This window comes from Dipteris shenzhenensis, chromosome 30 (assembly GCF_047967505.1).
Source record: "Dipteris shenzhenensis isolate YYH24624 ecotype China chromosome 30, Dip_SZ_1.0, whole genome shotgun sequence".
Classification (NCBI taxonomy): Eukaryota; Viridiplantae; Streptophyta; class Polypodiopsida; order Gleicheniales; family Dipteridaceae; genus Dipteris; species Dipteris shenzhenensis.
In genome coordinates this window covers 30437201-30453894 of record NC_141625.1, presented here as the reverse complement: position 1 = coordinate 30453894, position 16694 = coordinate 30437201, and the positions used below count along the sequence as shown (strand labels likewise).

The following is a 16694-nucleotide window of genomic DNA, read 5'->3' as shown; positions in this document are numbered from 1 at the left end:
TAAACTCCATAAAGAGTTGTTCTTGGCTGTTAGGGTCATCCTCGTCATTAGGACCACATTTCAGCCCCCTCACTCCTCTTGTGCCCCCCTCATCCTCACTCACTCCTTGCATCAGCCCCTTTGACCCCCCCTAATTGTGCCCCCTTTAGCCTCCTCACTCCATTGCAGCCCCCCCCTCCCCCCAACCCTTCTTTTCACCCCAACTCATTGATCCCACCCCCCCTTTTCACACCCACTCCCAGTGACCCCCCGCCCCCTTCACACTCCTCCCCACCCAGCTAGACATCCCCCCCCTCCCCCCCCCCTTTTTCACCTTGCCACCCGCCCCTTTACTCCCACATCCCCTCCCCTTATCACTCCCCCCTTTCAGCCCAGCCTCACATCCCCCTCCCCTTTCATCACTCACACCTCCCCTCCCAATCCCCCCCTCAGCCTAGCCTTGTTCCCCCCCCTTCTCCCTCTCTTCCCTCACCCCCCAAGCTTCTTAGTCCCCTGCCCCCTCCCCCCCTCATCATTGAACCCCCTCTTAGGCTAGCCTTGTGCCCCACTTCCCTTTCACCCCCCCTCCCACTCCCCCCTCTCAGCCTAGCCTTATGCCACCCCTCGCCAATTTCACTCCCCCCCCCATCTAGCCTTCAGCCCCCCTTTCAGCTTTGCCCCCCCCCCCCGCCCCTCTCTTCTTCTCCCCCTCTTTCGCCTAGCCTTGCAGACCTTCCCCTTTCACTTCCCCCTCTCAGACTTGCCTCATGCCCCTGCTCCCACTCCCCCCCTCTCAGCCTAGAGTCTTGCACCACCCTCCCCTTTCATTCCCCTCCTCTCATACTTGTCTCGTGCCCCCACTTCACCCCCCCCCGGCCTTCATAGCATTGCTTTGTGCACTCCATTTCCCCATCTCAACCTAGCCTTGTTACCCCCTCCCTTCAGCCCTCTCAAGAAGGTACAACCATAGACTCTCCTTTGCCTCCACCCCCACTCAATATAATGGCCACATGTGATAGCTCCAAAATGGCCATTGGACCGAGCGACAACAATTGCCCTTCTAATCTCAATCGCCTCCTCTTCAAATTGATGTCTTATGCTTTACTTGGCATTCATCTTGTGATTCAGTTCTGCAGTCGTTCTTCTGCCAGTATATACTATCCTCCATCCTCCTCCAAACCTTCATCATAACACCAGGATCATCACTGTTGTGCTGCTCCTCACCAGATATCTCCTCTTCGACGCTTACAATTGCGATTTTCATTGGAGTACAATGGCTCCCCGTTTTTCTTAGAGTCTTTCATAGGGTTGAGCTGGCACTTTCAACCTCAACCTTGGATTTTCTCTTGCTCTCTTGCATGAGCTCGTTCTTGCCCTTCTAGGGTGTTTGCTTTCTCATGCCTTGCATGATGTATTTATCCCATAACCTTTTCTCTTGGAGCTTCTTTCATACTTTAATATAAGTCTTTTCTTTGGGGAATTTTTTTTTTGGCCACTTCCTTCCATAACCTTGTAATAACCTTGTAATCAGATATCTCCTTCATGGGAACACAATTGTCGTATCATTCTCTCATTGATAGATTAGCATTTGAGGTGCAAGGAATTTTGAATTGCCTTCAAGCTACTGAAATTATGATTGCTAGCCACTTTTGAAAGTTGCTCTCGAGCACCATGATTAATACGGACGAATCTCTTGTGGACATATGCAATTCGAGAGATCATTGACCAACTCACCAAATTCTCATGGTTCATGTTAAATCAATACATGCACATTATGTTCCTCTCTCACAGAATCCAAAATCAAGACAACATCAATTCTCAAGTCAAAAACGTTCCATCTCACATACGATATTAACTACGGAAACCAACCATCCAAAAAACCAAAACATAGCGGGGTACCCTCCAAGAACCTCAATCTACCCTATCACAAGCTTTCTCAAAATCCAATGGCAAAACCCTGGCCACTATGCATAGCCCTTTCCAAAACCACCCAAAAGGAATATATATTATTGAAGATGCTCCATCCATACACAAAACTAGTCTAAGTATCGTGAATACGATCTAAGTAGTCTAAGTATCGTGAATAAGATCTAGGAGGAGGAGCTGCAGCCACAAGCTGATTGCCTTCGCCCCAAGATCTCATATGGGGTGCCCAAGAGCGTGATGAACCTCCAAAGGGTAACCAAATTTCTGCAACCCCCCATTGCGACATGATGAATGAGACCCTCTGTAAGTGAGTCAGGCATAGCACCAAAATCTCAAACACTCTGCAAAGCTGAGGTGATATGATCATGAATCATGTCCCAAGAAGTAATGAAGAAAGTGGGGGTTAGACCGTCTAAACCAGGACATGTGCACGCATGAAGGGCAAAAAGAGCAGTCTTGAATTCCAGATTGGTAAAAGGTGCGTCAAGTAGAATCCTCATATCCAATTTTACCAATCTTGAAATAACTTGTCAAAACCTATGCCTGCCATCATCTATGCCAAGAGTGTCAAGGTTTATAATAAGAAGGGAGGCGCAATTTGAAGCAATATGCAGGACAGCATCCATGGAGATTCCTTTTTTTAGCTATTCAGTGAGATTAGGCAGGATGGTCCAAATGGGGAGGACTGGTGGCACGCCAACCACAGCAAAGCATTGGCAAAGACAGGGACTCGGTCACAAATTTCTTGAGGATTTTTGGCGCAAACTCTGGGAGACAGTTATAGGCCAAGGAAGATCTCCCACTTCTATGGCTGTTGGCACATAGAGCCCTTGCAATGGGCACATGACTTGGGTTTGGTCATTTTCTAGTTACATGCTCACAATGTGGTTTTGCACAACTGTCTCAGAGGCACTAAAAAGATGTATTTCTCTATAGAACATGTGTAAGCTGGTTATTATCTAAAAGGCACCAAAAAGTCAAAACTCTTTGTGCAATATTATTTTCCTTTTGTATCTCTTTTGGTGTGAAAAGATTAATGACTTACAAGTTGTGTGCCATGTACAAGGAAGGATACAACGAAGCAAAATCTAATATCACAACTGGATCCTGCATGAACCAAATAGACCATCATTGGACTGCATAAAACCGGCTTCACCTCTATCAATAAAGCATGACTATAATTTTGTAGTTTGATTTCACTTCCACACAGCACATGTTAGTTCTTTTGAAATTTGTAAGAGGGCAGTGACATTTTGAAACAAAACCACAAGTTATGTGTGTGCACATGCACATGTGTGTGGATTACTGCATGCACATGCACATGCGCATGTGTGACAATGTTTACTAAGTAGTTCACAAAAGAACTATTTGTGTAAAAGTTTTCAAGGTAATGCAAGCCACACACTATGCAAGTCGTCTTCAAAATTTCAATATTGAGTTACCGATGGAGCCACTGATATATATATACGTGAGGACATGAGGACTTACAAGTACACGAGGACAATATTGCACATGGCAATCTTAACGCAAACATTGGCTGAATGTTGGGTGCATGCATATATACATACATAGGTATATTATCACACGCTCTAAACAATGGAGTGTATAAAAGATATATCCATATGAATGGCTAGCAATGACAAAGAACAACATTCATATCATGGTAAGCAAGGCATATGCATGTGTTATGCACAGTTGTCCACAGGACTGCATAGCTATAGGTGCGTGCATCTTTGTGTGTATATGTGCACATGTACAAATTCGTGTGCGCAATGTATGTAACAGTATTCATGTATGTATGAGCATGCATCTGCAGCAATGTAAATGTGTCATATATCTGTCAACTTTGAACAAATGCATGTATGCATGTATAAAAGTACATGGGTACCTATTTATGTATGTATGTGTATGCAATCAATGGAACGTAATGTCAAATTGTACCTCAAGGTCAACATGTGCAAAACTATTTTTGTATGCTAAGTGGCACATGGTTGCACATACGAAGACCTGGCCATCAACCGCCAAAAGCAAAATTTATTTTCATACACCCTACAATACCTAGGGATGTGCAGGCCATAATCTTCATTATGTGGGTAACTTGAAGCAAGAATCAATCATTCCAATTCTATGCTAATCATTCTCTAGTACTAACAAAACACAAGATATCATTTGACTAGACAGGCCATCTTAGCCTTGAAATTTTCCTTAGGACACACTAGCCGTTGCCATGCTAGCCAATCATCTCAGGGGAGCACTATCTTGTCATCTTAGAAAACATCGAGGTGCATGTGCTACTGAATTTTGGGCAAATAGAGGGATGCTAATCAAGAAGTCTAGAATTAGGCTTGCATAAATCAAAGCTAATGTTAAGAAGTCTAGCATTAGGTCGACATCAACTACTACACAAAAAATTGGGAATTGGGGAGTACTTGCACTTATGAGTGGCCTTTGCACAATTGCTAGTGACTACACATTTGCAGGACTTGTGAACACAACCATGCATATCTTGATTACAACAAAGCAATGATGTGTTATGCTAACAAATTTGGGCATACCTCACATCCAATGGGAATGGTATGAAAGGTAGGTGACAAGCCTTGAAGGATTTACCATAAATCAACGACGTATACTTCTAATAAAATTGGAAATAATTGGACGTAATGGAATGGAAGATAGGTGGGAAGCCTTAAAAGGGAAATTCCCCAAGGCTAAAGGGCTGAACTATTATGATTTCCTTTTAATGTGGGCATGCTCAAGATGCAATGTGCAAAGAAAAAGACACTATATTAAAGTTGCGACTGCACCCTTCTATAGAGAGTGTTTACCTTATTCTTTAAGCCTATACGAGTTATCACTCCACCAGAATCTTGCATAAGCATCACTATGGTATATTCCTAGTAAATTTTCACTGATGCTGTCTTAGATCATCTTAATGTTGCAAATCTATGGGGCTGCTCATCGTGTCCTTCTTGTTAGAATTATTGCTATCATTTAGCAGTGACCAATGTAATGTAGTAAGTAGGTTAGGGGCACTTTTCCCTCACTTAGAGGTTTTTCCCCCTAACCACAGTTAGTTCACTATTTGGTTAGTGAAGGATAAGGTTTTGTCACTTAGACAAAACCTATCACTCCATTCAGTTGTATCTCTCTCATCTAATTGCAACTACGTTTTCAGCTCTCTTACACTCCTGCTTCTTGCTCTCCCTTTGCTCTCTCCACTTCTCACATTTGGTATCAGAGCAGGTTGACCCTGCTCCTTTCTTCTCGTCCTCCAGCTCCAGCCCACAAGCTCCCGTGCCAGCTCGCCGTATCGTCTGTACAGATCTGTACGGACTGATTCTGTATAGTCTGTACTGTACCTGTGACGCCCATACCAGCTCCTGCACCAAATTCCGTACAGCACGTACTGCACCTGTGTCGCCGTATCAGCGCCTGCATCACCGTACGGCTGTACAACTCGTCGCCGTACAGCCTGCAGCTCTGTTTCGTACACAGGCGCCGTACTGCCTGTAGTCCCATACGTACCTGCGCCCCTTGTTATGTAGGTATCTTCGCCGTACAATTTCGTACGCCGCTCGTCTGTACCTGCACGTGTCAACCGTCCGTACCAGCTCGTCCGTACAAGTGTACGGATTTTGACAGTACATCGCTGACAAATCCGTACAACTGCCGTACAGCCGGACTGACAGCTCCGTACAGTTTGAAGGCGGGCTTGGAAAGTTATATTTTTGCAGGATTTGCTTTGCAGGAGGATATTGGAAAGTTTTTTGTCAGGATCTTGTGCATACAACCATTGTTTGGCTGTATTTTTGGGAACACATTTGGAGCTTTGGCAGACAAATTGCAAATTTGGGGCTTTCACTTAATTTGCCCTCTTTTGGATGCAATTTCCTTGAAGAAATTTGGGGCTTTTGCAGACAAAGAGCAATTTGTGCAACATTTGGGGCTTTCATACCATTTGCCCCTTTCTGGTTGCAATTTCAAGCCACAAATTGGGGCTTTTGTGTTGGGAGAGCAATTTGACAAGTTTCACTTCACACTGCCTTTTTGTGAGTGCTTTGAAGCGCTTTTTGGCAGGTTTTGGGAGAGATTGGATGCTCTGGCAGATTTCTGACAGAGACATTACAGAGATTTGAGTTGCATTTTTAGCCAGTTTTTGGCTGTGTTTTTTTGGGATTTGTGCACTCCATTGCCAGCAAGGGAATTCAGATTTGCATTTGCTGTATTTTCTTTCTCAGACATGGCCCAGCAAAATATGAATGATTTCGGTTTCAATGGTCTCTCACAAGAGGACAAGCTGGATGGTACCAACTACTCCCTCTAGAGTTTTATGGTACGCAATATTCTGATTTCTCGTAATTTGTGGGACTATGTAAGTGGGGATGAGTTCCGGCCAGCAAATGTGGCACCTAACACCCCTCCCCAACAAGGAGGAGGCAAAGGTCATGCATAGGGTACAGCTGCAGCACAAGTTATTGGTGCAGTTATACCTACCACTCCAGAGCAGAAGAGATGGGATTCACGTGATGCTTTAGCTTTGTCGTGTATTTCTCTTTCAGTAAAAAGATTCATCATTCCACATATCTGGTCGTGTAAGACCTCAAAGGCAGCATGAGATATTTTGGAGAGCATGTATACAGCTCGGAATGATGCCAGGGTGTCTTTTTTGAAAAGAGAATTGTCTCATACACATATGGAAGAGGGTGACTCCATGTCAGTGCACCTCACAAAGCTACAGGATTTACGAGAGCAATTGCTGAATATTGATGAGATCATTCCTGATTCAGAAATCTTTACCACTACTCTGAATTCTCTTCCTGAGTCCTATCTCAGCTTTCATACCTCGCTGAATTTGTCTTTGAGGGGGGGTGCAAATCCTCTCACTTTTCACGAGTTGATAGGACTTCTACTGCAGGAAGAGCAGACCAGGGAAAACATGGCTTCACGAGCAGGTGAACATACCATGCTCTCAAAATTCAAGCCTAAAGTAAAGGGACAGGCAAAGACTTCAGCAAATCAGCCTTCCAGTGGTTCAGGACAGCCTTCTCAAAAGGCTAAGGGTGATGCAGGTAAGCCCAAGAAGAAGGGAATATGTCATTACTGCAAAAAGCCAGGTCACTACATTGGAGAATGCAAGAAAAGGCTTGCAAAAGAAAAGAAAAACAGCTCCGGTATGGCTGTCTCAGATTCAGCTCCTCATGCATCTGACAATGAGCAAGCTACAGCCAACTTTGTGGAGCACGACTATGCCTTCTTGTCTTGCATTTCAGACTCTCAGTTGGCTGCTCGGGATAGTACAGCCACTTGTAATGATGACACTTATGCTTTTCTAACATCCAGTTATGATTCTTCCAAGGATGCATCAGCTTTCAGTGTCAATGAGACACATAATACATGGTATTTTGACAACGGTGCCTCAAAGCATATCACTTCCAGGAAGTGTCTCTTCACATCTCTGCATCCACCACCCGTTGGTAAAAAGGTCACATGTGCCAACAACTCCTATTCAGTTCGTGGTACAGGAGAAGTTGAACTTATAGCCATTGATGGCTCAACATTCAGAATTTCTGATGTCTTGTATGTGCCTGGTATCACAAAAAATCTACTTTCAGTGTCCACTCTTAACAAAGCTGGATTTCAGGTCATTTTTAAAGATGACAAGTGTGCAGTCCATGATAGAGAGCATGACTATGCCTTGAGATTGTCTGGCACTTTGTTGCGTGGTCTTTTTCAGCTTGACATGTATGAGAAAAGACCAGCACATGCTCTTGCAGTTTCCACTCCTATTGCTGCTATGCAGAATGCGGAATTATGGCACGCGAGATATGGACACATGCATTATGGCAGCTTGATGACGCTTCAAAAGCATGCCATGGTTGATGCATTGCCTCCTCTTGAAACACCTCCTCCACATGCCTGTGAAGGGTGCATTCTTGGTAAAATGCACAGATCTCCTTTTAAGAAGAATGGATCAGTTATAACTGTTCGAAAATTACAGCTTATACATAGTGATGTCTGTGGTCCCATGAGGACTCCATCATTGGGTGGTCATCTTTACTTTGTCACTTTTATAGATGACTACTCCAACTACACTTGGGTTTATGGACTGAAACGCAAATCAGAAGTGTTTATGGTCTTCAAACACTTTGCAGCCATGGTTGAGAATGAATCCGGACTCAAGATACAGACATTACGCACAGATAGAGGAGGCGAGTACTTGTCTGCAGATTTTGATGCTTTTTTGAAAGACAAGGGCATTGTACATCAGCTTACAGTGAGGCTAACTCCTCAACAAAATGGAAAAGCTGAGAGAAAAAATCGTACTCTTATGGAGATGGATAGATGTATGCTGAAAAGCAAAAAATTACCTCACAAATTTTGGCTTGAAGGTCTCATGTGTGCCAACTATGTTTTGAATTGGGCACCCACAAAAGCTTTGAAGACTAAGACTCCCTATGAAGTTTGGCAAGGGAGAAAGCCTTCTGTGGATCATTTCCGTGTCTTTGGATGCCTTGCTTATGCTCATGTGCCCGTTGAGTTTCGGCATAAGTTGTCTGATAAGGCAATCAAATGCATTTTTGTTGGGTACAGTGCAGAGAGCAAGGGCTACCGTCTCTACAATCCTGTCACACGCAAGATCATTGTCAGTAGAGATGTAATATTTTCAGAAAATTCAGCTCACACTCAAGCTGAATTTGATATGCCTTCTTCTTCCGGTGATGTCTTCGAGGGGTTACTATCCATTGCCTTGGGTTTCCCTGCTGATATATCTGATGAAAATCAGAATTTTCACATACCTCCACATGCTCCAATTCAGCCACAGGATGTCATACCACCTCCACAAGCCATGGAAGAGGTTGTTCAGCAAGAAATTACAGATATACATGCAGCAAAAACAGTCCAAAATTAGCTGTTACAAACTCTCAGGGAGAGTAAAATTGATGCTCCATTACCTGGCAGAACTCGGAGTGCAGTAAGGCATGGGGGAGGTGCTCTTTCAGTTGAATCAGCTTATGCAGGTACTCTTCTTGATGAGGAGGAACCTGAGACATTTGAAGAGGCACAGGATAATGTGAAGTTAAAAGAAAGCCCGATAGCACCATTGACAGGTACAAGGCAAGGCTGGTCGCAAAAGGATATGCTCAGAAAAAGGGCATAGACTATGAGGAGACTTTCGCTCCTACATCCAGAATGACAACCATCCGGTCAGTTATTGCAATGGCTGCAAATTTTCAGTGGAATGTTCATCAGTTGGACATCAAAACAGCCTTCCTTAATGGAGACTTGTTGGAAGAGGTTTATGTCAAACAACCTCCAGGCTTTGAAATTTCAAGAAATGCACTTTAGGTAGGCCCCACGTGCATGGTATGCAAAGATTCATGCCTTTCTAACCAGCAAGGGGTTGCACAACAGTCCAACTGAAAGCACCCTCTACATCAAGAAGGATGGGGAGAATATTTTAGTCATCATTCTTTATGTAGATGACTTACTGCTCACAGGGTTAAATGAAGATAATATTGCAGATTTGAAAGCTGAATTGCAGACCACTTTTGACATGTCAGATTTGGGGCTGCTACACTTTTATTTGGGGATCCAGTTCACTCAAGAGCAAAGTGGCATCGGTATGTCTCAATCCAAGTATGTGCAAAAACTCTTGGACAGATTCAACATGCAGGATTGTAAGCCCATAGCTACTCCCATGGACCCAGGGCTGGAGCTTACAATGCATGAAGCAGGTGAATCATTTGATGTCACACTCTACAGTCAGGCTGTTGGATGCCTCATTTATCTCTGCAATACACAACCTGATATTCAGTTTGCAGTTTCTCAGGTGAGCAGATATATGCACAGCCCAAAGACTATGCATTGGCAGGCTGTAAAACGCATCTTCCGTTATTTGCAAGGTACCAAGTCTTTTGGCTTGATGTTTCCCAGGGGGGGTGACTTGCAGATGCATACCTACAGTGACTCGGATTGGGCTGGAGATTATGACACTAGGCAGTCCACAAGTGGCAATTGTTTCTTTTTGGGTAAAGCTTGTATTTCTTGGTTGAGCAAGAAACAATCTATAGTGGCTACCTCTTCATGTGAAGCTGAGTACAGGGCAGCTTTCACAGCGACAGTTGAATGTGTTTGGCTGTGTCGTTTATTTGCTGATCTTCATCTTTCATTGGAGGGTCCTTCTCCAATTCTCACTGATAGTCAGAGTGCTATTGCAGTGGCAAAGAATCCTGTGTTTCATGCTCGCACAAAGCACATTGAGGTTCACTATCACTACGTCAGAGAGAAGTTGCATGCAGGAGAGATCAGCATGATCTATGTGTCAACACATGACAATGTTGCAGACATTTTCACCAAAGCACTTCCACGTGAAAAGTTTGAGGCATTTCGCAGTGCCCTGAACTTATCTCCTTTTGGTGATTGATCTTTTCCTTGTACATGACATTGGCACTGCAGGGGGGTGTTAGAATTATTGCTATAATTTAGCAGTGACCAAAGCAATGTAATAAGTAGGTTAGGGGCACTTTTCCCTCACTTAGAGGTTTTTCCCCCTAACCACAGTTAGTTCACTAACTATGGTTAGTGAAAGATAAGGTTTTGTCACTCAGACAAAACCTATCACTCCATTCAGTTGTATCTCTCTCATCTAATTGCAACTACGTTTTCAGCTCTCTTACACTCCTGCTTCTTGCTCTCCCTTTGCTCTCTCCACTTCTCATACTTCCAGCTAAAACTCAACAGGGAATCCTGGCTGCCCAACTACTACAGGCTGGACTGCTGATGAAGGTGGGAGGAGATGATGAGGCATGAGGGCTTCCAGCCCCTCCTTATGTAGGCCAGATCCCCCCCATTGCTGCAACTTCCAAGAAGCTGAATTAGGCCCTGAAGGGATCCATGCTGCTGCTCAATCTGGTCAAACGGGAAGTAATGGCTGCTTGCCACATCGAAGCCAGCATCTCTTGCTGCTGCCTTGGGATCCACATGCATGGTATGCCATGTACCTGCTAAGTGACATCCCTAAGTACATCATACGAGGCTGTGCCGAAGCCCTAGGTCAATGCCTTACCTTGTGAGTTATATATGTCTGTTCTTGGCAGCCCTTGGCTGCAGCATGAGATCCTTGGCTGGCCCACAAGTGGCTCAAACCTGTGCCAGTTCTTTCTTCTTCTTCAAAATGGGTCAACAAAAAACCTCATTACAAACTGGAAAGAAACAAGAGAGGAGGCTGAAAGTGCCACCTCTATAGACTCTGAGAAGAAGGGAGAGCCCCTCCATTCTCTGAGAAAAACATCCCTCCTAGCAGAGTCTGCTCAGGGAGAACCCTGCATGTTCGCCCAACTAGCCATAAAAGTACGCATGGTCCAATACTGGCCGTGGTGTCCTGAGATCCATCCAAAGCCTCTATGCATCTAGCTCTCCAAATATGCCATGCTACAATACTCACTAGTAGCTCCCAAGAGGTATCCACACTGAGGCGACTCACTAAACCCCAAGTCATATAGAAGCGGGAAGGAGCAAAAGTACTTAAGATCCTAGCAATCCCCTCCTAAATAACCCTTTCTTGTCTGCAGTCCCATAAACAATGATGAATTGACTCCTCAACAGACCTGCAGCAAGGAAAGTCTCTCTGCAAATCGGAAGAAACATGAAAGTTCTTCCAATGAGGGGATCTGGAGGGCCTCCAGTCTCTAGGATCGATCTGAAACTTCTTGGCCTTACTTAACATTATAACAATTCCCTCTCCTAGATTCCACTGCAAAAACTTGATGGGGACCCCTCCATATAGCCATATCCTCCAAGATTCCAAGAGAGTAAGTCGAGGATTCAGATCTATGTGGCACTCTGAATCCTTGCCATGCTCCACAAACCTTGTAATCCTAACAGGCTGAAAGGGAACGCCCAAGAGAATATTGTCTAAAGATCTAGACAGCCTACCGCCTGACTAAACATCAAAGACAAAGACATCCTCGTGTGCTCCTCGAAAGGCTATGACCTGAAGAGGGATGCCGGTCCTAGAGAAAGCCCCATCCAAGTAGAACAAACAACCAGCATGTCATCTGTATGCACCCAATCCTCGGGTAGGGCTGTATCTATCAACTGAATCCTCCTTGCACTTCCTTTGAGGTGACATACCATTTGTTGTTGACCATCCTCTAGAAGCGTTCTAAAAGCTTTCCATGATCCTACATAAGAGGCAGGTCATCTCTCCCATCTGGACCAACTGCATAAGATAGACCTCGTCGAGTATGCTATCATTCCGCAAGACAGGCTGCCTATCAATCTCTTCCAAGGAGGCTGGGGGATCTCTCCGAAGAGTATTTCTGAAGCTATTCTAGGCTTTCAGAATAGCATCCATGAGAGGAGAGGAAGAAGATCTGAGGTGTGCTGCAATAAAAATCCAGTTGGTGCTTCCTTCCCAGTCTCCACTTGAAGAAGAGGTACATGACTGTATGCATGGAATAAAAAAGTCCTTCCATGGCTCTTGCCCTGGCATAAGTCCCCTTACCACAAACTTCCAAAGTAGAGCCTTGCACTGCAAGTTTGGTTCTATGATATTGAGACCCCCTTCCCGTGTGGGAAGTATCAAGGTCTCCCAAGCTACCCTGGCTATAGTGTCTATGGTGCCATCTAGCCCATTTCATAAAAAGTTTCTTATGCGTCTCTTGAGCTGAGTAATGCAATCCCTAGAGCTGCATCAGCAAGAGTAAACATACCAAGATGTGGCCAATAGAACTTGGTTGACAACCACCCCCTGGAAGCCAGGTCCAATTTGGTTTAACTCCAAAAAAGGAGTTTCCTTTCTGATGCTCTCCAGCACAAGCAAATTGCTATGAAGAAGAGGTACCCATACCAACCTGGCATCCTAAGTACCAGTGATGAGACTGGCAAAGCTAATCTGAAATGCCTTTATAGCTGGGAACACAGTCACGTTTGCAAATAACACGAGAAGAAACACAATCCCAATATAAACTCAAATCACCATAACTGGAAAACACCATAGCTAACAACTCTCAAACACAATCACAACTAACACTTGAAGCACCACGATAATCAATATGCGCATAAAGAGAAACCCCCTGTAGGATTAGATAGAACTTGTCGCCAAGATGATCGACTGGATACCCTGGAGCTCTGATGGAACCTTGGACCTTTGTATCAAATGCCGCAACTCCCTTTCTCTGCCTTGTGATTATCTTCACTATTGTAGATCAAACACTTCTGCCTAATCAAGAAGCCTTCCTTGTAATCTTCACTTTCCTTTATACACTCTCACCCATGCTACTGTCACAAGCCACCAATATATTCTGAGTTCTCATGCAGCAAACCATACAAGATCTCCATGGAGTTGCCCGCAACAATGCTATCTTCTATGCTTTCAGCTTACTGTAGCCCTTCGAACTTCACATAGCCAAAGCAAGGAATGTATTCAAACAACTCGGCTCACGTCCTTTCTATCAGCCCTTAACCTAAATGCAGCTTATCGGTTGGGTCTTCTCACCGCCCTTCAGCAAAATTGACTACCAAGAGGCTTCACGCATTGCCTTCGAATTGCAGCCAGCAACACTAGGAACTACAGCTATTTTGCGATCCTTGTGAGTAAAACAGTCGCCAGCACTTGTTGTGTCTTCAATCACGGACTTATGGTATCGTGCTACCATAGGACGTTTGACTGCAGATTCAATTTTGCCACCTTTTGAAGGTAATCGAGCTCTGAGAGTTGAATCCTGCTTGTCGGAGAAGTACCAGAAAATCCACGATCAGCTGCTTCTTAGTGGCTGCCTTCGCACTCTCGGCCGCTACAACGTCTACAAGGCTTGGACGCCTGTGTGAGATAGACGAGTCAACACGGGAAGGACCTTGTCTTCCACAGAATCAAGAGTATCATCGGCTTCAGAACTTCCACGAAAAAGCATTTGATCTCTGTATGGATAGCAAATCGTTGTAAAGCTGATGATGGATAAGATTCAAGAATAGGTTGTTTTTGCTCAAGATTCCTAAGAACAATCTTGCTGTCAGCTTATGTTTTGTCCAGAGTCCTTAGTAATTGTCTTTTTCCTCTAAGCTAGAAATGACCACATCAATATTAAAATCCGATTGTTGAAAAGGAACAATCTACTCCTGCTATACTATGAAAGTGTTGTATATTTCTGAGCTCGTGTTTCTGCCCTAGTGTGTGTCCAAGTGTGTAAACACGTCGGTGTAACCTCGTGTGTGTGAACTCCTGTGGTTAGAATTGTCCTCCTCCACAGCGTTATCAATGGCAGGTGACCACATATGCTAGTATGTGCACACAGTGAGATGGTTTGAGCGGCTGGGGTTACATATGGATAGACTTCCTCCTTTCCAATATAGCATTGATGCGCCATTCTCCCCACAACACTATCATGAGGTCAACCAGGTCATACATGAGGATCTTCTACAGTTACACACATTTCAGACCTCGTTGGAACCAGCTGAGCTCCCTGTGAAACTTAGCTTCTACAGAGATCATTGCCTACATATCTCGGATGAGGGGTTTATCAACCCACCAAGGTATACACGGGTTCAGTTACCCCATTCATTGAGGATCTCCATTGGGCAGCTCCGGGTCTCTTCACATAGGCTCCGCATTGAGTGTGGCCGACCAGAGGGTCTACCTAAGGAGGGGCGCATTTGTACTCTATGTAGCCTATAGGAGGTTGAGTCGGAGGGACATTTCATCCTCACATGCCCTGTTTACTATGTGATTAGGGGGCGATTCTATTGCCTACTCAGAGATAGTTCTAGGGTGTTATCCCGATTTCTCTCTTATCCAGATAAGAGATGCTTGGCCGCATTCATTCATGAGGCAGTTAGGCATCATGTGCACCTACTCTGATCTCAGAGACATGAGAAGCAGACCCCATCTCAGAGCATGATCACTAAGTTCTTTCAGCCGGATCACACAAACACCTTACAGGTCTCGGACATGATCATGACCAAGGCCAGTGACACGACAGCTCGCACAGAGGGTTGATGCACAAAATAACACTTGGGGCCATTCCCTCCATGTTCAGAGTGGTTTGCTTTTGATTCATCCCCATGAGGCTTGTATGAGCTATCCTTCTTTTCTGGTGTACTTTGTCCCATAGACCCATGAGGTCTCCCGAGGACATTAATCTCTCTCTCTCTCTCTCTCTCTCTCTCTCTCTCTCTCTCTCTCTCTCTTGCATTCTACATTGGTGTGGATGCTCGTTTAGTAGCTCCACCCTCACAGCTCGTTTTGTACCAGGTTTTTCACAATCTCATAGACCCATCGGTCTTCCGAAGACTTTAATAAACTCTCTCTCTCTCTCTCTCTCTCTCTCTCTCTCTCTCTCAACCCCCTGCCCCTCAGCCCAGCCCCTTGCCTGCCCTCCAAAGCTCGTCCTTGGGATGCATTTCATATTTCTGCTGATTTGCATAAAAGTTTTTGGAAAAGACTCTCGAAATCCCACAGGAATAGAAAAATCACTCTTTTTCTGGCTTTCTATTCACGGTGGGATTGCAGTGAACCTATGGAGATCGCTGATCCTACTTGCCCCCGTTGCCATGCTGCTGTGGAGACTATTCAGCATTGTTTATGGAATTGCAGACATGCACGGGGGTATATGGAAGGGGGTTGCCACAATTTTCATTTTTTTTGCACATTGTCCCTTCTTCATGACGTGGGGCTCAGTTGCTTGGCTTTCCCTTTCAAAGGCTCAGGTCTTCTTTGAGAGGCAAGAATCATCATGGGATATAGTTGTCAGACAACACTTGAATGAGCCATGTTCTCTGGATGATGTTCCTGCCTCACCCTTCAGGGCTGTGCATACTAGCGAATATATCAGCCTGGCATAGATGGAGAGCCAGGTGCACAGAGGCATTGGATGGATCCTAGGTTCACCCCTCTCAGACCATGGCCAGTATATGGACAGACACTATACACACACTATATGGGTCCTCTTGAGCAGCTTCTACTAGAAGGGCTACTTTCCTCAGGGAATGGAGGGACCCTCCTTTCTTCTCTGAGTCTTCCACAGGGTTGAGATGGCATTTTCAGCCTCAACCTTGGTTATTTTGTACCTCCTTTTGAGGAGTTTTTTCGTGCACGACATGATGTATTACCACAATGAGCTTGCTCTGGTGGGAAGTCTATTTTTGCAAAAAAAAAAAACTATACACACCTTGATTGCCGTTATTTGGACAGAATTGTACACACCTGATGACCATTTGGGTGAGCATGCAAGGTTCTTCCGAGGCGGCTTTTGCTAGGAGGAGTGTTTTCCTGATAGAGTGGAGGGCTCCCCTTTCCTCTCGGAGTCTACCGCAGGGTTGAGGTGGCACTTTCAGCCTCAACCTTGGTGTTTTTCTAGATGAGCAGTTGTTTTCCCTTTGGGTGTTTTGTTTCATCTCTTCATGATGTATTCCACCATGAGCATTGCTCTTGCGATACTTAATAGAAGTCTTTTCATTGAAAAAAGAAAATTTGTTAGACTTGTTTTTATTACTTAAAGCTACATTACCACAAACATTTTTGCTTTCCTACTTTATTGGGTTAAATGATATGTTTTCATCACGTGTCATTGAATACTTTTATGTTCCATCTCCTAGTATGTATTGATATTGCACCAAAGGAAAATATCTACACAAATCTCCTTTAAATTGGAAGAATAAAACCATGAAATACCTTATAATAGCCAGCAGTCTTACATTCTTTGGGGTGGATGAGGTATGGGCTCTCTGATAGCTGCCCTATAACAAGTAAAAACCCATGAAAGAATAAACAAAAAATTATTCTTCAAGGT

At 44.5% G+C, this 16694-nt stretch overlaps 1 protein-coding gene across 6 annotated transcripts in view; it reads right to left on the bottom strand.

Annotated features, from left to right (window-relative positions):
* Positions 1 to 16694, bottom strand: part of LOC147881959 (DNA polymerase delta catalytic subunit-like) — a 162150-nt gene that overhangs the window by 88315 nt on the left and 57141 nt on the right. For all 6 annotated transcript variants that reach the window (XM_087402018.1, XM_087402020.1, XM_087402022.1 and 3 more), the window contains 2 exons: positions 16577 to 16641; positions 2951 to 3012 (listed from right to left, as the gene is read on the bottom strand). In XM_087402018.1, the coding sequence (XP_087258144.1) occupies positions 2951 to 3012; positions 16577 to 16641 (127 nt within the window). The remainder of the gene's footprint in view (positions 1 to 2950; positions 3013 to 16576; positions 16642 to 16694) is intronic.